The sequence below is a fragment of the Protomyctophum parallelum genome (assembly GCF_964188405.1).
Source record: "Protomyctophum parallelum genome assembly, chromosome: 6".
NCBI lineage: Eukaryota > Metazoa > Chordata > Actinopteri > Myctophiformes > Myctophidae > Protomyctophum > Protomyctophum parallelum.
In genome coordinates this window covers 15644382-15669036 of record NC_139701.1, presented here as the reverse complement: position 1 = coordinate 15669036, position 24655 = coordinate 15644382, and the positions used below count along the sequence as shown (strand labels likewise).

Below are 24655 nucleotides of genomic sequence, written 5' to 3'. Positions count from 1 at the left end.
TGGGGTCCTTTGAACTACAAGAGCATCAATGACAAGTTCCTCCAACCTCTTTAACGTTGAGAGAGAGACCTCTACCCCCCTCTCTCACCAGCCCACCACCAATCACCATCCTCTTCTATCTACAGAGCTCTCTCTTTCTCTTTCAGACCATGTGTCTGATCTCTCTCGTCAGTAATCAGGTCCGCTGTCACATCCTGTTTTTTTACACCAGTGGGTGAAGATTTACTTTTGTAAAAGTAGCAATACCACAATTATAAAAATACTCTTGTTACAAGTAAAATACCTCAAAGTCCAAATTTGACCTGAGTAAACAAGAGCTTGTACATTGGCTATTTTCAAATAGACAAGAGCTTGTAGATCGGCTATTTTCAAATGGACAAGAGCTTGTAGATCAGCTATTTTCAAATAGACAAGAGCTTGTAGATCGGCTATTTTCAAATAGACAAATTGTAAAATAGGGATTCATTGGTTATTGGGCATGTACAACTTCCTGGTCTCAACTGCGCATGTTTTTTTCCTTCCAGGGAGCAACATGGTGTCCACCGTACGGTCTTCGCTTCTCGTCCTCTTTAGATAGTCCTTGGACCACATCAAGGAAGCTCTGAGAAGGAACAGAAGTGGTCACGTGACTGGGCTGCACCATGACACTTTCATGGACACTTTCATGGGAGCCAAACTCACACCGGAAGTGCAATGAATACATGGCAGTGAATGGAGCCGGCTGGACCAGCTCATAACAAATATTATTTATGAACAATTGAGACCTTTTGTAAAGTAATCACTTCTGGAAAATAACAGAAGACATGTAACACATTATTGTCTGCTGTGTTGCTATTCGATGTGTACACTGTGTAATTTTTATAGAGGTATGGTATCTAAAGAGCACAAAGTACCTTTCTGAACACACCAAGTATCGTGAGATTTCCCACCGTTTCCTCAGTTTCTTGTCTGGAAGCCAACTCTCACGATACTTCGGAGCCAGAAACGATACCTGCTGCTGTTTAGATCCTCAGATAAAATTCTATACTGTGCACTCTGTGCACATCGAAAAGTAAGTGATTAGAAAACAACCTGTGATATGTCTTATTTTCCAGAAGTGATTACTTTACAAAAGGTCTCAATTGTTCATTAATAATGTCTTTTATGAGCTGGTCCAGCCGGCTCCATTCACTGCCATGTATTCATTGCACTTCCGGTGTGAGTTTGGCTCCCATGAAAGCGTGAATTCCGTTTCTGTCCGAGCATAGGCATGGTAACACCCCGCCTGCCTGTGATTGGCCTATCGACACTGTCCTCCGATTTCACCACGGAGTAACCTGCATCTCGGAGGACAGTCAAGACGGGCAGTGTCAGTAGACCAATCACAGGCAGGCGGGCGTTACCATGCCTCAGCCATGCCTATGCTCGGACACAAACGGAATTCACGCCTTCTCAAAGCTTCCTTGGACTACATGTTGTCTCAGTAAGACTGCCCTTCCCAGTGCACCAAAGCATTGTGGGAATTGTAGTCCAGGTGATGTCGATGACATCAGAGACACTGGGCTCACTACTAAAATCGATAATATCTAAAACTACATTACACACATAAAGACCCCCAGGAAAGTGTTCTAAATCTTCTAAACGTCATAACATATTTTTTTGCAAAAAGGGTGAAGTTTCCCTTTAACAAAAACGATGTCCACCTTTAAAGGCTGCCGCCCGGTTGGCTGGCAGCAACTGCCCCTTTTCTTTCTTCGTCAGTCTTTGAATTCTAATCACACAGCAGCTCTGCTCCTCCTCTAAATGCAGGGGTGGGCCAGAGGGGGGCCAAGCCCCCCCCCATCACCCCCAGCACCACAGTCTCCTTTCAACATTTTTAATCCACTTCTCTGACTGACAACACTTCCTGTTTTTTTAAGAGAATAAAGAAAAGGTAAGAACATTGTAGCTACATTAATTCATTTTTGTGTTGTTGTTTTGAAATATTGTGATGATGATGATGATGATGATGATGATGATGAGAATTAGCCTAGTAAAAAAAGACCTCATAAGTCATAAGAATGTCTATTGTGAAGTGTAGTATTATATATTTCTAAGATTTTATGGGAGGGGTTTTATGCCTTTTATTTAATGATGTGCAGTATAGGACTGATAGGACGGGAGAGAGATGGTATGTTGGTGGATTGGGTTTCGAACCCTCGACACCCTGTCAGGCTCCATTTGCAGCCTAGGTGCCTGGACCTCTACGCCAACGGCCCGGGCCTAAACTGTAATATTTGACAATTTAAACTTAATTTAAACATTGACTGGGATCCCGCAGGGCTCATATCCTTTCCCCCTCCACAACAAATCTCTTCACCAGAGAAATAGCCGATGTGAGCTTGTAGATCTGCTAATTCATTTTCAGAATGTTCTTCTGCTTTGGCAGAATGTTGAGGGTGTTCAAGAACAACATTTAGTGACATCACTCAACAAACGAGCAGCAGCTCAGTACCTGGAACTAATAATTATGTCCATAATTGAGTAATCTGCCAATGATTTTGTTTTTTTATTATTTCAGACCATATACATTTGGGTCAAAAGAATCATGGAAAATACAAATTATAACCTAAAAACACAACTTCTAATTTGATATTTTATAGATTTGCATTGACATTATTGTGTCAGCACATTTTACATGATACATCATGTGAATGCTAATCAAACATTTTCTGCTGATCACACCTATGTATTAAGTGTTGCTGTATAGAGCATAGTAATACATTATTGACGGTGGCTAATTAGACATATTTTAGAAATACACCTCTTCAAAAAATAAGACTACCGGTAGTATTCATTATTACAGTAACAGCAATTACTGCAGTTATTTCTACAGGAAATAAACGGAACATTTGGGTCTATGAAATGAGCTCCTAAATGAAAATGAGAATTACAAAATCATAACTGCATAATAATCTTTTGGATTAAATCCTTTTAGGTGAAATGGATCCTCCATAGTTTTGGCATCATTTCCATTTCTCAGGTATGTATTTTTTTCTCTTTATCTGAAATGGACATCATATATAGTAGCAGTGAACATACTCTGGCTGCCATCAGTATTCCACAGCATCAGGGGGTCATCTGACCTGAGATCAGATTCATACGAGGTTTCCGCCGGACACACACTGGTCCTGATGAACCCATTCTGACCTGAGATCAGATTCTAAAAATGTCAGTCGCTCGTCGATTTTTCAAAAATAGCAGACCTACAAGCTCGTATCGCGCCACTCGGTGGCGCGATATGAGCTTGTAGATCTGCTATTTTTAAATAGCTAAAGCATAACATGATGCTGACACCAAAATGGGTGCCCGTTCAGAATGGGTTAATGACAGGACAAAAACACGCTCGCCCTGTTTCTTTACGCCAGTGGTGGAAAGTAACTTTTACTACTGTACTTAAGTACAATTTTGAGGTATTTGTACTTTACTTGAGTATTTCCAATTTCCAATACTTCTACTCTACTACATCTCAGAGACAAAATTTGTACTTTTACTTCACTACAATTTATTTGAAAACTTTAGTTACTAGTTACTTTGGAGATTGTAATTTTGATTAGATTAACCACTTCAACCCTATACATTTCGGCCATTTGAAAATAGCCGATCTACAAGCTCACAATGCGATCTGCTATTTTCAATAGATTTTGTACACATTTTTAACTTGTGAAATGACACATTCTGCACAATGAGTACTTTTACTTTTAGTACTTCACGTACATTTTGATGCTGATATTTTTGTACTTTTACATTTTACATTTTCAATTCCGTACTTTTACTTGTAACGAAGTAGTTCCAAATTGCAGTGGTACTTTTACTTAAGTAAAACAATTGAGCACTTTTTCCACCACTGCTTTACGCCAACCTCACACCGACTGCTCAGTGGGGCAGTCGCCGGTTCTTGTACTTTTTTTTATACTGAGGATGAGGTTAAAAATAACTTAATAAGTTTATGTTTAAGTTTGAGGTTAAGGTTTAGGAATACCAGGTAGACCGTTCTACCGCTGTGATACACTCAGTGATAAATCAACATTGAGATTTTACTGTCATGTGTTAACTGGTTTTAATTTCACACAAAAAGACAATACATGTGTGTGCAATATGTGCATGCTTCCACAGATATGTGATAGAAATTTAAATGTACAGTTAATCTCCAATACAAAATAGCAATTATGCATGCAATGCTTAAAGGTGAATCTGATATCGGGTACTGTATATGAAACTAGTCAAACTACATTTACATCACCTCAATTTTCTGATTCAGAAACTGCTTCCATTATGCAGAACAGTGTGTAACTTTCCTCTTCTACTTGAATCCGGTTCCTGCACACAATTGTTTACATTTCTTTTACCATTGAGCTCATTTGTGGCAGATCCTGTATCTAGGTGATCCAATCTAAATGTCTCAATAGAAGAGCAGGGAGACAAAATACAACCACCCCAATTGTATAAGTTGTATTCAAGTTGTATTGCATTAGCAGACTTTACCATACAATATAAGCTTGGACAAAATTTCAATTTGTTCATAAAAACAAAGTTACAGTACATAGTGAGGCTTTAAAACATTGTCTGTGTGTTAATTGCAGCTCTTCGGTGCCACCATGAGGCTGATCCTCGTCAAACCAACCAATGCCACGCGGCGTATCGACTCGGCAGGTGACGTCAGCCACGACGGGGACGACCACCGCTACAACCCAGTAGGTGCCTCTCCTGAGTCTCCTCCCACAAAACCCCCTGAGGCCATGAGCGTTATCGATACCCCGGAACCTCCCTGGAACCCTCCTCTCCCCGGCAAGAACTTAACCTTTGTTTCATCGCGTCGCGTCTACGGGGAGAAACAACAGAATATCATCTAAGCCCTCGTCACTGAAAAGCTGCAGCACGACCTCATCGCAGCTGAGCGCTCAAGACTTGCTTCTGCTTCATAGCCAGGTTAACACTAACAGCAGTCTAGGAGGTTTGCCACCAGCAGAGTGGTATGGGAGCGTTTTGGGACACGGCAGATGTGATTGTCCCGCCCTAGGCTGCCTCCACAACTCTGAGCCCTCTAGTTTCCAGACACGGTCGACCACACAGGCCACGTTCCCAGACCGTGTCTCCAGCTTTCCCTGGAGATGCGATCTTTCATCCGCTCTCATTGGTGGATTTTCTGGTTTCCACATGGAGACCATGAGGTTTCATATCTGGGTGGTGACTTCTGGAAACAATATAATATGATTCCTGATGATGACGGGGTGTGGTTGGGGGGGGGATCTTTGTGTCATAGGGACCCTATTCTTTGGGGGAACATTGGCCAAAAACAGCAGATCTACAAGCTTTCATTGTGAACTTGGAGATCGGCTATTTTCGGCAAAGACGTATGGTGTACTGTACAGGGAAAAAAGAGCAGACCAAGTACCGAGACAAAGGTCATATTTACAAGGTATTGAGGGTTTAATGATGTCTGAAAAACACACCTTTAACATGAATATGAGTGCTTCATCTCTCTCTCAGCTAAAAGGGGTCCTTGGCCTGAAAAACCTTAAAGACCACTGGTTTAGATTATATGTTATGTGTCAACTCCTCGCTGACCTATGATGTTGTTGACCTTCTTTGACAGACGAAGGAGGCCAACCCCAGTGGATCCAAACCGCTCATCTCCAGGTGCACTCCGCCGTCGTCGTCGGGCACTGTAGAAAACAGCGACATTATCGTCAACGACGTGCCGAACGGGGACGCGGCGAGAGCGCCGAGCAGCCACGACGACACCACCTTAAGGGCCAGTCTTTCGGAGCTCAATTCGGACCGGCCCTCCTCTCTGCAGCTGCTCCACAGTGCCATCCTGGAGGATGTCATCTCCAGAGCCATCCGAGAGGACGGCTCCAGCAGCAACAAGGCCAACGGTGCCAGCGCCTCCAGGGAGGAGGAAGCCAGCAGCAATGCTCCGCAGAGGAAGACCAAAGACATCAGCTACAGGCTGGCCCTGCGCAGAGCTCTGTACATGAAGCGCAAGCGGCTGAGCGACTACGCCTTGGTCTGCGGCATGTTCGGTATCGTCGTCATGGTAATCGAGACGGAACTGTCGAGGGGGGTTTACACTAAGGTAACGATGTTTAGATTTTTCAGTGGTTCTCAAGCTTTTTGAGAGGTTTTGAGGTTTTTGCCAGCGACCTCCACAGAAGAGAATATTTCTGTAAAGAAACACTTTCAATATCGTTTAAAACATTTCAAAAATAGTAGATGTCCAAGCTGCGCTGCGAGCTTGGACATCTACTACGACGTGCACAAAGTGATGCACTGTGAGCTTGTAGATCTGCTGTTTTTGAATAGCCAACATATAAATTGATAAAGTGGTTAAATTGATCGTGATTCTATATTGTGAGCTGTGTACACACATTTGTCTTCAGTCACACTCGTGGAGTGTTACAACAGTATGTCCATCATTTACAGGAATCGGTGTGTTCGCTCGTAATGAAGTGTCTCATGTCTGGCTCTACGGCCGTCCTGCTGGGGCTCGTTGTCATGTACCAGGCCAGAGAGATACAGGTACTCACAAACAAATTCACCTATGTTTATACTTTGAGAAATATTTAACTTTCAATTTTATAACGAAAGTCAATGGGGCTCAGATTGGGCTGAAGCTTTGCCCACGGTTTGAATCATACGGGTGTAAATAGGCCACCAACACCCATTTGATATGTTTCGTTTCTCTGGGACTCCAATTTAACTCGGGGGTTTACAGAGTCACGGACTCATGAGGGTCCATTTTGTTCCTAATCCTGACTATCAAAAAGTGAACACATGTATAGGTTTCTGCCCCAACGGAAAGGATATTGTTCCTCTATTCCGCAGCTCTTCATGGTGGACAACGGGGCTGATGACTGGAGGATAGCCATGACCTACGAGCGTATCCTGGCAGTGTCGCTGGAGTTACTGGTCTGTGCTATCCATCCCGTCCCGGGTTGGTACGAGTTCCCCTGGACCACCCAGTAGGAAGATTTATTTATATGTTCAAAATTATATCAATTATTACATGATTTAATCGCATCTATAAATGCACCACGTCTCTGTCTGTGTGTACTGTCGTAATCCACGTAACTCGAGAACCGTTCGCCCCACCGACTTCAAATTCGACACACACGTTCCACACCCCCACAGGAAGGTGCTGTGTCCGGTGTCGAGTCGGTTGGACCCACGGTTGTCCAGAACCGCCCCAAAAAGGCCTCTGCCCGGGCTCTGGACAGAGCTGGCCTGTTCTGACATCACAACTCTCCATATTTGTGCATCACAGAACTCCTTATATAGGAATAAAGGGACACAGAGAAACATACAGAAATCTCCATATATGGGCATAAAAGGGATCACAGTCAGATGAATGGAACAGGTAGTTCTGCATTTCCGGTTGTCCAGAACCAGCACAAGAGCCTCATTTGGCATGCCTGACAAAGAACTCCATATATGGGCATATACGGGCACCACTCTAGTTTAAGATAATCACAATTATTTTGTAATAATTGTCATAATCAATCGTTTCCATGTTGAAAGATGGAAATGTTCAAGAAAATTTGATTCTCCTACATACATATAAGCAGAAATAGCTGTATATTAATAATAATAATATGCCATTTATAATATATAAAATTAATACATTTTAAGTAATTTCTATGTATATTTCAGTTATTTGATACATCTTCCCTGTGCAACTTTTGATTATTTATGAAGCATACAAGGCAAACAGAAATATTTTATTCATGTTATGTTCCAACGTTCAATGCCATATAAACACAATTAAATCGTTCAATCACAATCCTAAACTTAAACTTGCAATGGTTGACACAGCCCTACGGCCCGGCTGACCCCCTCCGACACGCCTTTGGACTCAGACATGGACCTGGTGCTGTCCGTGCCCATGTTCCTGCGCCTGTACCTGATAGGCCGCGTCATGCTGCTCCACAGCAAGCTGTTCACGGACACGTCGTCCCGCAGCATCGGGGCGCTCAACAAGATCAGCTTCGACACGCGCTTCGTCATGAAGACCGTGATGACCATCTGCCCCGGCACCGTGCTGCTGGGCTTCAGCGTGTCCTGCTGGGTCATCGCCGCCTGGACCGTGCGCGCCTGCGACAGGTACGAGACCAGGTTCTTCTTTCTTATGACGTTGGATTATTGGTGACTATAACAGCTAGTTGACTACATCTACATCTATCTATCTATCTATCTATCTATCTATCTATCTATCTATCTATCTATCTATCTATCTATCTATCTATCTATCTATCTATCTATCTATCTATCTATCTATCTATCTATCTATCTATCTATATATCTACCTATCTACCTACTTACCTACCTACCTACCTACCTACCTACCTACTTACTTACCTACTTTTACTTACTTACGTGTTTAGTACTTACTTAATTGGGTCACAGGGCTAACAGAGAAGACTTCTCCTTCCTGGGCCACACTGTACCTGGGGGTCCTGAGGCATTCCAAGGGCAGCACAAATGAAAGATTCACATTAAAGTGCTGATTAAACAGGAGAACAGTAGCCTATAATGGGTAATTAAGTTGAATGCAGTGGTGGTGAGAGTCAGAATCCTAATGATATGGCCTCCATGTATCATCAACAGGTACCATGACGCTCAGGATGTGCCCAGCACCAACACGTTTCTGGGTGCCATGTGGCTCATCTCCATCACCTTCCTGTCCATCGGCTACGGAGACATGGTCCCTTACACCTACTGCGGAAAAGGTGTTTGCCTCCTGACTGGAATCATGGTGAGACTGCAAACTATGAGTATACTTGACAGGCATTCATGAACGTCATGGGATCACAAGAACATTGAGAAACAGTGCTAATTATTTCGGTTCAATAAAGTTTTCCTCCTTTTAACATCAAGTGTGCCCGGATCTCCGCTTTGTTCTATAGTGCCAATTATTTCTCATCAGTCACGCACCAGTGTGTATATTGTCCGTATGTTACTACACAATGCCACCTTAACTAAGACAACCCATCTTTGTCCATGATGTCTTGTATACATGTTTATTCTACCAATTGGGATTCAGATTTGTGATGTCATTTTCAGGGGGCGGGCTGCACAGCCTTGGTGGTGGCCGTGGTGGCCAGGAAGTCAGAGCTCACCAGGGCCGAGAAGCACGTCCACAACTTCATGATGGACACTCAGCTGTATAAAAAGGTCAATCAGTCATTATGGTGCACCCCAGGGGTTCTCAAAGTGGGGTCCAGGAACACCCAGGGGCCGTTTGGAGGGGGACCATGGATATTCAAACATGTTTGGTGTCATTTTAACGTCCACTTTTGTGAGCACCCCAGACAGTTTTTTAAGTTGCTTGATTCAGTATTTAGATATTTAATATCCATTTTGAACAGACATGTGCCCCTTAAGTTCCTAATACAAACCCAGTGTAACTTCAGACTTCTAACCATGTTAGATTCACTGAAAACACCCTTTGTTATTGACGTATGGTGACTGATATTGTCCTTCTAATGCGTGAAAAGAACTTGTTCTTTCAATGACTATAACCTTCTATTATTTCATGAAACCCTCCACTCTGAGCAGCGTGAATGTTTCTGTCCCCTCAGGTGAAGAACACAGCAGCCAATGTGCTCAGAGAGACGTGGCTCATCTACAAAAACACCAGGCTGGTCAGCAAGGTGGACCACGGCACTGTCCGCAACCACCAGCGCAAGTTCCTGCAGGCCATCCACCAGTAAGTGGCAGTGCATGGAGTGATAAAACAGGATTCTCTCAATGGCTAAGTTTACATGAGCAGTTAAATCCCCTTTTCATTCCGAATAGAAGTTCAATCCTATTTAACGTTGTTATGTAAACACCTACAAAAACTTACATCCGAATGAAAACGCTCGATGCGATCTAAAAACCATTCCGATGTCACTGGCCGGATTACTCCGATGTTCAATGTGATTGAAAGAAAATTGGACTCATGTATACACTGCTTCGGATGTAAATTAATTCTGGTCTTTCTGAGCATGCTCATTTCTATTGCGCTCCAACTCCAAGGCGCTCATAAGCCTCATATCCAAGGCGCGCCGAGGAGTTTGCACATAGAGCGCGTTATTTCGTGCATTTTGTGTGTGTGTGTGTGTGTGTGTGTGTGTGTTCAACGGTCTCTCTCTCTCTCTCTCTCTCTCTCTCTCTCTCTCTCTCAAAAATAACGAGCGACCTGATACAATAATAATCAGTGTGTTGCGTGCCCTGGCCGTGCTGTAGATAATAAAGTAGGCTACACTTAAAAACGAGATGATCACCTTCCCAGCGGAGAAGGGGAGGCAGCAGGTGGGGAAAAAAAAGACGGTAAACATAATATGTCCGTCCCTATCCAAGCAGCAGCCTCAAAACTACTGCGCAATGAAATGATGGGATTTCAAAGTGTCGTCTTTCGTCTGAAAGTCACAATGAATGAACTGCCTATATTTTATGTGTCCAACATATGGCGTAGTTTCACGTGAATTAACATGTATCATGTCTTCTATCACTTCTCCATATAAACACTCATTCGGAATGACCATTTCCCATGTAAACTCGCTGCAAAAAACATTACATCGGATGTATTTTATTCGGAAGTATTTATTCGGAATGATCACCCTTCATGTAAACGTAGCCAATGTTGGGAAGAAACCTCTCGTCGCCAAAAGTAGCTTGTCGGGAACAGCTATACTTTTGCTATTTTTTAATTTGAATCCCGAAAAGTAACAGTTTTTGGACATAATGAGGTTTCCACCCGACAGACAGGGACGGCTCCAGGGGGGGGGGTACTTTAGCCCTTCTGGAGCCCGTCGCTGCCAACAGAGATGATTTAATAGAAGAGTACTGTTTCGTTGTGAAGATTTAGATTCTGACTTCAAAGTCAGTGCAAAGCTCTCTGGTCCCAGAATAGCTGCTATAGGAACAGCTGCTTCACATCACTTCCACCCTATATGGTCATAAATGTACTGTAACATTTTCTCCCAGACTACGAAGAGTTAAAATGGAGCAGAGGAAACTAACTGACCAGGCGAACACTGTTGCTGACCTTGCAAAGGTTTGTATTCTTTTTTAATATCGTTGCTGTCAGGCAGCAAATTCTTATCTCGATATTTTAACCTTTTATTTTGCAAAACGCAGCGCACACTGACATGTTTGGAGATTGTCGATCTGCTACTTTTTCCTATATATATATATATATATATATATATATATAAAAATCTATGTATTTTTATTGAGATTCTGAGAATTCATATCCGTTCAATCGCAATACACAATGCTTATAGAACCTTTTTCCTATATTTTTTAAACCTGAGGTTTCCACCCTACAGAGACGATATGATATGTTATATTATATTTCCAGTAGTTACATTAGAGCTCTAGCGTCGCTATTCCAGGCGAATAGTTGAACATTTGGCCATCATAAGGTGAAAATAGCTGATCTACAAGCCTCAATGTGTGGCTTTGTGGCATGTTTGAGCTTGTAGATCGGCTATTTTCAGCGAAGTAACTTGGTGTAGGGGGGAAAAGGGAGAGGGCCAAATAGACCCTATAGGTAAAAGTACCACAGCATGCTGCAAACACAGATACCACACACTTAGCCAATTAAACCAGCTCTAGACTTTGGTGAGCACTTTTTTACCAAATCCTTTTTGCTGAAAAGTGATCATCAAGCTCACAATGCATCAGGTTGCGAGTCTGCGGGTAGTTGTCTCCAGGCATTTGCTTTGCAAGATGTTCACCCCCAGAATAGGGATTGATTTGAACCACTTTAACCATAATTTATACTTTGGCTATTCAAAAATATCAGATATACAAGCTCATATAGCGTGTCACTTCGTGAAATCTTCAGAAAAATATCGAAAATATTTGGAAAATGATGAATCAGTTTGACTTTTACATCGTCTAAATCGTTTATAGGGGTCCCTGGCAGAAAACATTTTCAGATGGGAGTCCGCTGCCAAATACATCATTTGGGGGTCCTTTATGCACGAAAAGGTTTGAGAACCACTGTGCTGCTGCCTGCTATAGGGTTCATCATGTGGTGAACAGATGTTTGTATTTTCCACTCGCATTTCATCAGACCCAGAACATGATGTATGATCTGGTGTCGGAGCTCCAGCGGCGAAGCGAGGCGCTGGACGGGAGGATCTTGTCTCTGGAGAGCAAGCTGGACTCGGTCCTGGCGGGCGTGCAGTCTCTGCCTGCCGTGCTGTCGCAGGCCGTCACCACACAGCAGCAGGACTTCCTGGATGACTTGGCCTGTCGTGTCCATTTCCTGACAGCCTCGCTGGGCTCAGAGTTGATGTGCTCGTCAGGCCCTGAGAGACAGCAGCTGGGTTCAACCACCTCTGCCCCGGACGCGTCCTACGACCATACTAGGTCCAGCACAGTTCGATTTAATTTCAAACCTTTGTCCTAGTAACCTTTGTGCGTGTATTGTAAATCCTTAAAGCATGACTTCACCCATTTTAAATGTCTTAATTGAATCGGTCCTCATTAATGCTCATGGTAAAATTCTACCATATATTAGGACCAATTATATGAAGATATGGTTGAAAATGGCTGAAGTGGTCCCTTCAGGCCAGTCCACACCAATGCAACTACTTGCAACCATGATCCCCAAATGGCACCGGTCTGCAAATAGTTAGTCCAGATGGCTGCATGCATTTTCATGCAACTGGTTATAAGTTGCGACTAGTTGCATTGGTGTGTAGACTGGCCTTAAAGGATGTTCAAGGTTGTTCTTTTATTCTGGTACACAAACTTGCACACAAACTATATGATATGTCCATCCATCTTCTACCACCTATCCGTAGTCGGGTCGTGGAGGTAACAGTTTCAGCAGAGGACCCCAGACTTCACCCTACTACAGTACAGTAGTACACACCCTTTCCCGGGGCCATATTAGCTAAATCTAACTGGGGGATCCTGAGGTGTTCCAAGGCCAGCGTGGAGATAATCCCCCCCATCTGGTCGTCGGTCTGCCACGTGGCCTCTTCTTGAGTGTTCCTGGAAAACCTGGCTGAGGACTGAGGATGGCCCATGCAGGACCACCTCAACTGGCTCCTTCTCTCTACTGTAACCCATTTAGACCTATTCTACACGATTCAAGATTCCACAAATGCCTTCTAAATCAGTTGTATGTTAATATGTTGCTTGTTATACATATACTAAAATGGCACAGATGCTTTCCCGGATTGAATGGGCTTTAAAAAAAATTAACTAGTTTATTCCTAATAAAGTTGTTAATTAAGCGGAAGGCAGAAGGACCTATGGCCCCTGTTTGTTTTTTTTCTTCTTCTTCCTCTTCTTCTTCAATGCAAAATACATCATCTAGATATCTGTACCATTTAAGGATTTTCTGACAAAAAGGATTATTTTCAGGATTAAAAACAAAGTTGTACTAAAAAAAAAAACATGTATAGATTGGCATAATCTGGTGCAAAAGTGGAGCCCATGGATGTGCCCTTTAGCTGTAGATAGAAGTCCCCAATAATGAGACATTTAAAAAAGTCTTTATTTAAAGACCCTTTTAAGCGTCGTACGAAGCCAACTCGAGTCGTGACAAATCATGACGAAAACACAATATTTTGGACCAAACAAATAATTACAAAGAAGAAAAACAACAAAGAAAGTGTTGTAACCTGCCGTTTTTTTCTACTTTCTAATTCTTTGTTTGGCCCAAAACATTGTGTTTATTGTCATGATTTGTCAAGACAAGAATTGGCTTTGTCCGCGGCGTAAACGTCTTTAAATAAATACTTTCTGAAAAGTCTATGAGGAAAATGAACGGGGATTTATTTTCCAGGTCTCTCGAAGGGACGGGACTGCGACGCTCTATACGCTTATCTCAGGCACTTGACCTTTTGCATGCACACTCTCAGTAGACCAAAGAAGAACCATTTCAACGGCCAGGTAAACATTACCGGAGCATCAGGAACAGGTCCCATAACTTCCATGGTAAAAATAAAGCGATAAAAAAATTATCGCTGAGAAACTGATAATCGAAGCGTCTCAGCAGTGTTGGGGAAGTTACTTTGAAAGCGTAGCTTGTAAAGCTACAAGTAGCTCACCATGGCAGTAGCTTGATCAAGCTACATAGCTACCCCTGGAGAAATGTAGCTTGTAAAGCTACAGCTACATAGGAAAAAGTAGCTCAGCTACTTTTTATTTTTCAGCGTTAAATTGAGAATGTACATGAGGTGTATATGAAACAAAATATAATATCCTACAAAAAAGTCACATGCCACGATGCCAGCTGAAATATGCCTCTCAACTGAGTTTTATTTAAAAAAAATCACACCTGTGTGAACAGAGTGGTGCAACTCCCCTCTCCCCCCCCCCCCCCTCCTCTCTCTCTCTCTTTCTCTCTCTCTGCTCTGTCAGATTTATTATGGATATCAATGAACCTAGACAGTCAGTAGTTGGATTTGCGTCCAGCAGGTGGCAGCCATGTCACATACTTCTCTCTTTCCAATTTCAGGCATGCGCACACCACTCGTGCTCATGACGGATACATACATGATACATGATACATACGGACATTCCTGATTGTAGGAGTGGTTGCACCACTCAAAAATAAAAAAAGACTTACAGAGACTTACACAAATAAAAGAGGATCTGTTGAGGATACTGTGTGTTACATTTGATCTGTAAAAAAAAAAGAGACCCTTGTATAATGAGATAACTACACCTACATATTAACTAAACAACTGTTACATGATGACATTTGATCGTCAACATTTGAAGACCCCTGTTCTAGACAGATTTTCCCCCATTAAAGAAAGGATAAAACAAACAAATTGTTGAGAATGTTATTAAAACGGGCATAGTCTTTACAGTCACACAAATAAAAGAGGATCTGTTGAGGATACTGTGTGTTTACATGGCATTTGATCGTCAATGTTAACACATCTTAACTGTAAAAAAAAAAGAGACCCTTGTATAATGAGATAACTACATCTATACACATTAACTAAACAACTGTTACATGATGACATTTGATCGTCAAAAAACTGAAGACCCCTGTTCTAGACAGATTTTTCCCCGTTAAAGAAAAAATAAAACAAACAAATTGTTGAAAATTTTTATTAAAACGGGCAGTCTTTACAGTCTCACAGAGTGAAAAAAAAAAGTACCAGTATCATATTTTGTTTTCTTTTAAATGTCCTGTTAATTTCACACACTGCTTTGCTATTGATGCATTTGACCCATTGAAACTGGAAAGCATCTGGTCATTTAAGATTTGAGCTTTATAGCTACCGGTAATTATATAGGATTTAGAACAGGGGTTCTCAAAAATAACAGATATACAAGCTCGCAGCGCCCTATTGAATCTCCTAATTACACCAACATTGTTCATGTGAAGCAGTTTGTTTATTTGATCTATTTATCAACTAAAATGAGTTTAAATTAGTTAAAGTATTAGGCCACATGATTTGAACCACTGCGCCTGTGACTTGAATCTGTAACTTAACTTAACTATATATATATAAAAATAAAAAAAGGTCTCTTGATAGCCACACCTATACATAAATCTTAACTTAACACAACCTAAGCTGTAAAACTGTAACTTAACTGTAAAAGAAAGTTGGGCCTATATTTTTTTATATGCCAGGGCAGAACCGCTTGTTGACGCGACACATGAGCAGTCTCTCAAAGTTCTTATCGGATAATACCACAAGCTACAGCAAAATGTAGCTAAGCTACGTAGCTCAGCTACATGTAGCTTAATACTCCCCAACACTGCGTCTCAGTGTGTGCAGCTGTGTCCATGCTCCATTGCTACATCATCTCAATGCTGTTCTCTCAGCATCCCTATTCTCCCCAGGGCCTTGTCCACACTGGGGATCAGCTTGTCATGAAACCCCCACAGCCTGGTGTCGACGCGCATGTGCTCTTTGGACACACACTCCAGCTTGTAACGGGGTGGTATGGTGTGTGTGATCAAGCAACCCCGGAGATGCATAACCAAACCCATGTCTGGAGGGACCACGAATGTCTCTCCGAAGTTCTTCAGCACTCTGTGCACTGATGTCTGCTGCACCATTCTTGGCTGAACTATCATCTTGTATGCCCCGGCTTCTCTGTTCGTTTCATATAATCTATAGATGTTCTCCAGAATATTTATTCCTGGCACCCCTTCCCACTGGGGCAGGTGGAACTTTGCGCTGGGGTCCACATGGTCAGTTGGAAATAAGTGCATCTCAAAGAGGAACACCCCCACGGTCGGGTTCTGCTGTTGGAGCTGGCTCACCAGGGAGACTAGGCTGTTTTGACCATACGGTACAATAATCTCATCTATGTCATGCAACAGGACATAGCGCGAGCGGTCCATGTATCTGTAGATACATTCGTTGAGTGTGGTCAGCTGGCCATAGTAGTGCAGGTCCCCCGGTCCATGCACGCGATACAGCCATCCCTTCGACGGTTTGAGGTGCTTGTCCACGGGCCAGGGAACCACCTCTACGAAGCCCTCCTGGCTGTAACTGTGCAGCAAGCGGTCGAGATCTGGACCGCAGCTGGTGTTGTAGACCACCACCCTGTTCACGCCCAGCAGCCGGTACATCTCCAGGGTCTGTGTGTACTGAAGGACGTTGTTGTAGTCCCCGTACAAGGTGGGGATGCACACTGTGAGGTTGAACTGGGGCTCTATCGCCTCTGTCCCGCCGCTCTCCTGGTTACCTATGGTGGTGGACAGGAGCAAAGTACATTTACCGTACTTAAGTATGTAAATTATCATAGTATTTACTTGAGTTTTTGGATACTTCGCTACATTACATTTCAACTTAGATTAATATTGTACTTTTATTTTTATTTTTTTTGCGGCTTTCACCTTTATTTTATATTTTTTATAGAGGGACAGACAGTGTAGGCTGACAGGAAATGGGGGAGTGACATGCAGTAAAGGCCGTCGGGATTGGGAGTTGAGCCCGCGGCACACTGCCAGACTCGGGCTACCGGCCAACGTGCCTGGACCGCTGAGCCACGGCCCAGGCCATTAATATTGTACTTTTTTTTCTTTCTTTTTTTTTAAGATATTTTTTTGCGGCCTACGCCTTTTATTGTTTATTTTTATTTTTATGAAGGGACAGACAGTAGGCTGACAGGAAACGGGAGAGAGATGGGGGAAGACATGCAGTAAAGGCCGTGTCGGGCTCGGGAGTCGAACCCGCGGCACACTGCGACTGGATTACCAGTCGGGTGCCCAGACGGTTACGCCACCGCCTGGGTAATATTGTACTTTTAACTCCACTACATTTCTAGGATTAGAAAAGGTAGGCTACACTACATGCTTAGATTCATTAACCATTTAAGCATCATTTTTAAATAAGTGTAAATAGCATATCTGCTCAAGCTCAACATGTCACAATTCGACACATTGTGACTGTGAGCATGTAAACGGTGCATTTATGTAGCACCTTTATCCAAAGGGCTTTACAATGTGCATTGCATTCACCCAATGATAGCAAGGAAAGCAAGGAAACCATTCAAGGCATCAACCTGCTCATCAGGAGCAGTTTGGGGTTCAGTGTCTCGCTCAAGGACACTTCGACAGTAACTCTGGGGGAGCCTATAGCCGATTTCACAGAGGGGTGCCCTGGGCGCGGCCATTACTGAGGTGTAATCCATGGAGCAGGTGCTGCTCCGTAGGCCAGGTGTAGCTAATCATAGTACACCTGCGCTTAATAGTACACCTCAGTAATGGCCACACCCAGGCAAGCCTCTGTGAATAGGAACCTTATGTTCCCCAAGTGTCCGAGTCCTGACTCCTGAGCCACTGCCACCCCAGATCGTGGCTGTAAACAAGGCTAAAAAAAGGCCTTTATGCCTTTTAAGTGTCGCTGTGAGCTTGGATGACTGACAGCCCAGAATGTGTTAACACCTTTTGTGCTAAAGGCGTTTCCACATGTCCTCTCAATAGAAAACGTGGGGTGATAAGGACGTGTGGAGACGTAATCCACTTTTTGACAGCTCCCGTTGCTAGGCAAAGCCTTGTTCAGCACTCCTGGACATGTTTTGCGCAAGCACGCAGCCATTCGCTTCCTTGTTCACGGGCCGACAAAATTGTCTATTATCTCTGAATCTACGTAGCTCTCCATGGTTTCGATCAGAACGTCAATGTTCTGTCCTAATTTCTGACTTCATCATGCATCTCGTTTGGAATATAAACGCTTCTAAAGAGATATCAGACAAGGTAGGGCAAGGTAGTAATGGAAGAATTTCCCTCCCGGTTTTGGGAGGTTTTCAGAGTAAAATCTGCCCATCTGCTTGGTACTCTAGTGCCTTTAGTGTGACAAACTCTGGCAGCATCATGTTAAATCATACTTTAAGTTGAGTAATACCTTACCTACAGGGAGAAAGATCTGCCACTGTGCTTCCATGCTATCTGAATGAGTCAACAGGGTAACATGGGTCGCTTTGCATCCGGCAGGGATCGAACACATGACGTCCATAGTCTCAAAAGGAAAACCGAAACCATGCATGCCTGCGTGTTCTACAAAGCTAGCCGGAGTGCTGCGATTGGAAAGGTTGCCGCTGCAGCAGAAAACACAGTGAAGGATCATTATGGAATCTCTCTTGAATATACCAATGATGCGCAAATCCCAACCTTTCACCCTGCGGTCCATGTAGGCAGAAACCAGCAGGTGCTTGGTGTTATTCAGAGGGGTGATGCTCTGGGTAGAGGTACGGCAGGGGCACATGTCTTTCTTTGGATTCAGATTCGGGACGAATATGTACATGAGGATGCCGGCAGTAAACAAGAGGAGGATGAACCACAGTTTTTTTTTATTCATTTTGCCTGTAGAAATCATTCCAAACTCAAGACTTGTATGATGTGACGTTTCTTCTTGTCCCGACACAGTTGTTAAAGGCTTTGCAGTTCTGACTTAAAAATATCTTCTCAGTGCCGTCCTCCCAGAAGATATTTTGACCTGAGGATTCAGAAATTGGAAAATATCAAACTCATGTCAGTGGATCTGTTTAGAACTTCTATAAACATTTAGGCTGCTATGAGGCCGAATAGGACATAAACATTTGTCCAAAACTCACACAAATTGGTATACAAATATCTCTGGAGTGTTTTGTTGCAAGGAGTTGCGACTTGTTGCAAGGATAAATTGCAACTAGTCGCAACTCCTTGCAACAACAGAACTATTCTGGGTTTTGTTTTAATAGTCATACTAAGGGCCGATTCATACTCCTATTTTACCGCTGTTTTGGCGCTGTAGTGCCGAAATGATTTCGGCTCGTCAGAATTTTCAATAGCACCGAAGAGCCGACTTTAGGACGGTATCCACCCCCCCCCCCCGAACCTCAAATTACGTCAAATTGTAGGCTCTACAGCGCCGAACCGACTTTTATTCGGCTCTAAAATAGGAGTATGAATCGGCCCTAATACTACACAGATTAATATACATTTACAAATAGCCTATATCTTTATATATTTTTTTAAATTTATTATCAGTTATCAGTCTTGAGAAGCAGGATGTTATCAATATCGGTTAACAAAAGTAATGGTGATAGGCCATGGTGGTCTGCTGGCCCTGCAATATGAGTAATTTTACTTTTAGTACTTTAAGTACATTTTGATGTACTTAAGTAGTTCTAAAGTAGTTTTAAATTGCAGTATTGGTACTTTTAAGTAAAACAATTGAGTATGCCTATCCGTTGGCCAGGTATAGTAGTGACTCATCACAATCAAAATGGTGCACCCCCCAAATTTGCATATCAAAGTTGCGAGGTTTGCATGCAAACCACATGGCAGTATCATCTAGATTCTAGATGCAGACAAAACCTAGATGTTCTAGATGGGGAGTCCCCTTTGCGTCACGCCATGAAAACAAAAGACAACTCCATACTTTCTAGTTGATAGAAGAAAGCCTTGTTTGAGCAACTCTTTCTTTTCCAGTAATTTCATGAAGACATCAAAGAAAAATCAAAGAAATTACATATTTTCCAAATGTCTACGAAATAGTGAAAATATCCGATATAAGCTCACAATGTGGCACATTTTCAGTAGTTTAGGTCCCAGATAAACTTAGAATTTCTCTTTTGGGAGCTAAGAGGTTTGGGAACCACTGCTATAGACCCTTGGTCTAACCTCGCCTCACCAGCCTGGTCTCTGTTACAAAAGTGCCGTGTGAACCGGTCTGGAGCGGATGATATCGTTTGTAAATGAGTCTGTTTGATGAGGGCTAGGTCCACAGAAAAATCACATACCAAAAACCTCATTTGTTGCCAAAAACATATTTTCTCAAAAAGGTTTCCAAAAATAATGTTCAAAATAATTTCTCAGGAAAAATATTTCACACAAAAAATAAATCCCAAAATGAAAATAACAAACTTACATTGTATGCTTCAATTCAAGCACCCAGTCTGGACATTACAAGTCCTAACACTATAGGGCAGAGCTTCCCGCATGGTGCCCCTTCTCTCTCCATTCCTCACAATGGACTCACTGACTACCTCCATTCAAACCCAGGCCTCTGACTAGTGGCCCAAACCATCTGTCTAGAGACAGGTTTCCCCAAAGTATTCACTTGCAAATTTTGTGAACATGTAACACAGAAAACATTTCCCAACCTTTACAGTAGCCTTGTCAATCCTAAAGTAATTAACAACCCAGGTTTTAAACAACCCGTCTCTTTGCAATCATATTAAATATTATGCATTGCCAGACACATACATGCACCCCTGAATCCTCCACCTATAAAACGAGCAGGGGATTCAGTGGTGACTCTTTTGTGAAACTTTGACCAGGAAATGACCAGCAAAGTAAGCATTTAGCAACCGTCATGCAAATTTCCACATGCAAGCTTTGGCATGAATATCAGCACCATGCCCTCTTCACCAGTTTCCTGTTCCCGTTTTTGGTGAGTGCTCCCCCAGAATAGGGATGCTGGGGTTTAAGTGATTAAACGCAGAGTATAACAATTATTGTCAATCTGTCCTATAATGGAAACGGATATTCCTTCAAGTTTCAAGTCAGTCATGCCACACTTTAACAAATAATAAAATAGATGTAGTATGGATACTGCTATAGAATCCTAAAGTTTTTATTTGGCCCCTCTAGCTTAACCCTTGCACTACACTCACAACTTGGTTCCCTCTCCACTAATGTCACTCCTGCAGCCCGTAACCTGGGGGTGATTTTTGATTCAGACCTCTCTTTCAAAAAACAGGTAACAACAGTCGTCCAATCCAGCTGTTACTTCCAGTTAAGGAACATAGCCAAAATCAAGTCATTCCTCTCAGCCCCGGACCTCAAAACTGTTATTCACGCCCTCATATCATCACGTCTCGATTACTGCAATATTCCATCTACTCTGGCCATCCGAAGACAATTACATCCCATCTACAATTAATGCAGAACTCTGCTGCTCGACTACTGACTAATACAAAGAAACGGGACCATATAACACCAATACTTGCAGACAGGGCCGGCTGTAGCCTGGCCCACTAGGGTTAGGACGAATATACATCTATACACATCCCGCACGCACTGCATAGCATAATAATCCCCAGAAATGCATAGAAAACTATGCTATCATCTCAGATTATCTATCTATCTATCTATCTATCTATCTATCTATCTATCTATCTATCTATCTATCTATCTATCTATCTATCTATCTATCTATCTATCTATCTATCTATCTATCTATCTATCTATCTATCTATCTATCTATCTATCTATCTATCTATCTATCTACCTGATAGAAATTTATCTACCATATGACTAGAATGCAAGGACTGTATAGGACTGTATTAATAATATTAAACAATAGCTTAGGATCGATAGCTTGAGAGCTAGAGAGAGCTCCGGAGCACCGGAACTGAATAAATACTTTAGAAAGTAATCTAAGTACCATAAATACTCTTTACCAGAATAGAAGCAGAGGGCTTGTAACTTTACAGAAATGGTTATAAAAACCTTTTAGGCTATAATGAGTAAAAGTCAGAGTATAACAGAGTTAACAAAATACCTTAGAATGAATTTGACAGACACAAGAAAGAGAACTCAGACAAGCAGAACTTAGAGGGAGGTTCAATCAAATATATTCACCATTGTCTCGGGAGAGAAGAAGACATGCCATCCGGACAGCGTTTCACAACGATCTCTGCCCATGTTCAAATTGAACAGGGTTGATATAGCATACCGTAATCAATACACCGAAAAATGTGTTGAACAACAAGGTTAAAAAACATATTTGTTCACAAATGGACAGATAATGCAAGACGTCACGAATATTGCACACAGGAACTATCTCACGGGGCAGAGATAGTCCTGATATGAATATCAGTTAGTGGGACCGGGGGACAGGGCATGACGTCATTGAGTGCAGTTTACCAGTCTGTTAGAGAGAAATCTAACTTTCAAAGGCAAAAACACAGAGGCTGGGTGTTATGGCCAACGGAAACAAAACAATTCTTATCTACCAACGCTGGCTAGGGCTAAAGTATTACTATCGAGACTCAGAACCATACTATTTTAAAGTCAGTGGGACAACCGGACATCAAATGTCAGTCACAGGGCAATTAGATTAAAAGGTCAAAAGGTCAAAAGAGCATTCACCCACAAACTAGACCAAATATATCTATCACTATCTATCTATCTATCTATCTATCTATCTATCTATCTATCTATCTATCTATCTATCTATCTATCTATCTATCTATCTATCTATCTATCTATCTATCTATCTATCTATCTATCTATCTATCTATCTATCTTCTCCTTCTTTGACCAATAGTAACCCAATTTCCATCCAAATTTTAATCCAGAATTGATCAATGTCACCATGGGCCACATACTGTACAAAACAAAAATAAAATGAACAAAAAACGAACATTCAAAAGGGCACATTGCTGTCCAGAGGGCAAAAGGGCAGGTGCTCTAGCACCACCCAGTGTCTTATGTGCACGCCACTTCCTGTCGGTTAACAGCACTTATGGCAAACAGTGTTCAGATGGGTTCAATTTCTCTAAAAATGCTGCCCACCCAATCAGAACTGATAAATGGTACTGATATTTTGTGGTATGTTTTATATTGGCTACAAATAAATATTCTCCATAACTTTTGATTTTGACACACACACACACACACACACACACACACACACACACACACACACACACACACACACACACACACTCCATAATCTTTGATTGGGTGGGCAGGACGCACGTTTGGGTGGGCTATGCCCCACCTTAGAACCGGCCTTGCTTGCAGATCTTCACTGGCTGCCGATGAGCGCCAGATGTCAGGGCTTAAAGTTCTCAGTCCTGGGGACTGATTCCAGCCCTGAGGATTTCATAGGGGTCATTTAATGAGATCAGTGCAGATTTGCAAAAAAACATTTTCAGTCTTGGGATTTTTTTGGACTTTGGGCTGGCCCCTATTTACATCCGTGAGATGCTGTCCCTCCCTAAATACGGGCGCACCCTTGGCTTAGTGCCTCGGGCACCCAGACTGTGGAACGCACTGGCACTGCCAGTGCACATAAGTTTAGCACCATCCGTCCCCCTATTTAAGTCATGTCTGAAAACCCACCTTTACACAGAGGCAGCACTTTGGAACTATGTTTTGAAAAGCGCTATACAAATAAAGTTCATATCATATCACATATATCATATCATATCATATCATATCATATCATATCATATCATATCATATCATATCATATCATATCATAACAATCTAGATGAAAATTAAAATGTGTTGGCGCCCTCTGGCCAAGTGATCCAGGTGCATGCCACATAGGCTTTGGCCTGACAGTGCGTCGCATGTTCGAGTCCTGTTCATGACGACCTTTGCTGCATGTCTCTCCCCTTCTCTCTCTCCCTATTTCCAATCCATCTTCAATTAATACTATCAATAAAAGGCAGAAAAGCCAAAAACAAATCTTTTAAAAAAAACAAAAAAACATGGTTTCCTGTTATCCTACATGCTATATATCATTGTGTGGGACAATTGTACACAAAAATGCTTACCTTATTACTTAGGGGAGAACGGGTATAAGATGAGCCAGCGGGTAAGTTGAACCACCCCCTTTATCTAGAAAACTGTAATGCACCTTTCTTTCTTTCAGAACGACGTCTTTTTAATGTTGCTGATATCTGAGGTGGGTGGGTCTTTCAGTAGCTTCATAGAAGGTAGCTTTGTTTCCCTGCCCACATCCCTGTTGTTTTCTACAGGCAGGTGATGTCTTTTCTTACAGGGCTCTGTGGATTCATTTACCCAATTCCCTTGTTGAAGTTGGTTATTTATGCTATTATGAATGTGAATTGTGATTCCAGATACCACACAGGTGTTCTGTTTAGTAGATGAGTAATAGAGAAAAATCCCATACACCTACAATGATCTTTTTTTGCTATGATAATATATTAAAGAATAGTACCTCAATATATTTTGTATAGTATTTTTATGGAATATTTTACATTTGGGTGTTCTAGAGTTAATCAAAGTTTGGTATCAAAATGAAATCAATCGTCATCAGTCATTCAGGTGAGGTGAGGTGAGGTGATCAAATCTATTTGAACTGTGTAGTTAATAATTACCCATTACCGGCTAGTGCTGGTGCTGGAGGCGCATATTGCAGGTAACAATAAAACACACCCTTTAGACTTGCATGTTAAACACTAG

The 24655-nt window shown here is 42.2% G+C and overlaps 2 protein-coding genes across 2 annotated transcripts; one reads left to right on the top strand and one right to left on the bottom strand.

The window, feature by feature from the left end:
- Positions 1–4616: 4616 nt before the first annotated feature.
- Positions 4617–12424, top strand: kcnn1b (potassium intermediate/small conductance calcium-activated channel, subfamily N, member 1b; the record flags this gene model as incomplete). The annotated part of the gene is made up of 10 exons (XM_083766632.1): positions 4617–4712; positions 5615–6097; positions 6445–6540; positions 6847–6983; positions 7834–8121; positions 8626–8773; positions 9082–9192; positions 9600–9727; positions 10990–11059; positions 12086–12424. The coding sequence occupies 10 exons, from the start codon at positions 4617–4619 to the stop codon at positions 12422–12424; spliced, it is 1896 nt and encodes a 631-aa protein (XP_083622758.1).
- Positions 12425–15799: 3375 nt separating this feature from the next.
- On the bottom strand, positions 15800–18710 carry LOC310859863 (glycosyltransferase family 92 protein F13G3.3-like; the record flags this gene model as incomplete). Its single annotated transcript, XM_083766630.1, has 2 exons — positions 15800–16689; positions 18617–18710. 2 exons carry the CDS (start codon positions 18708–18710, stop codon positions 15800–15802), a joined length of 984 nt encoding a protein of 327 aa, XP_083622756.1.
- Between the last annotated feature and the right edge of the window lie 5945 nt (positions 18711–24655).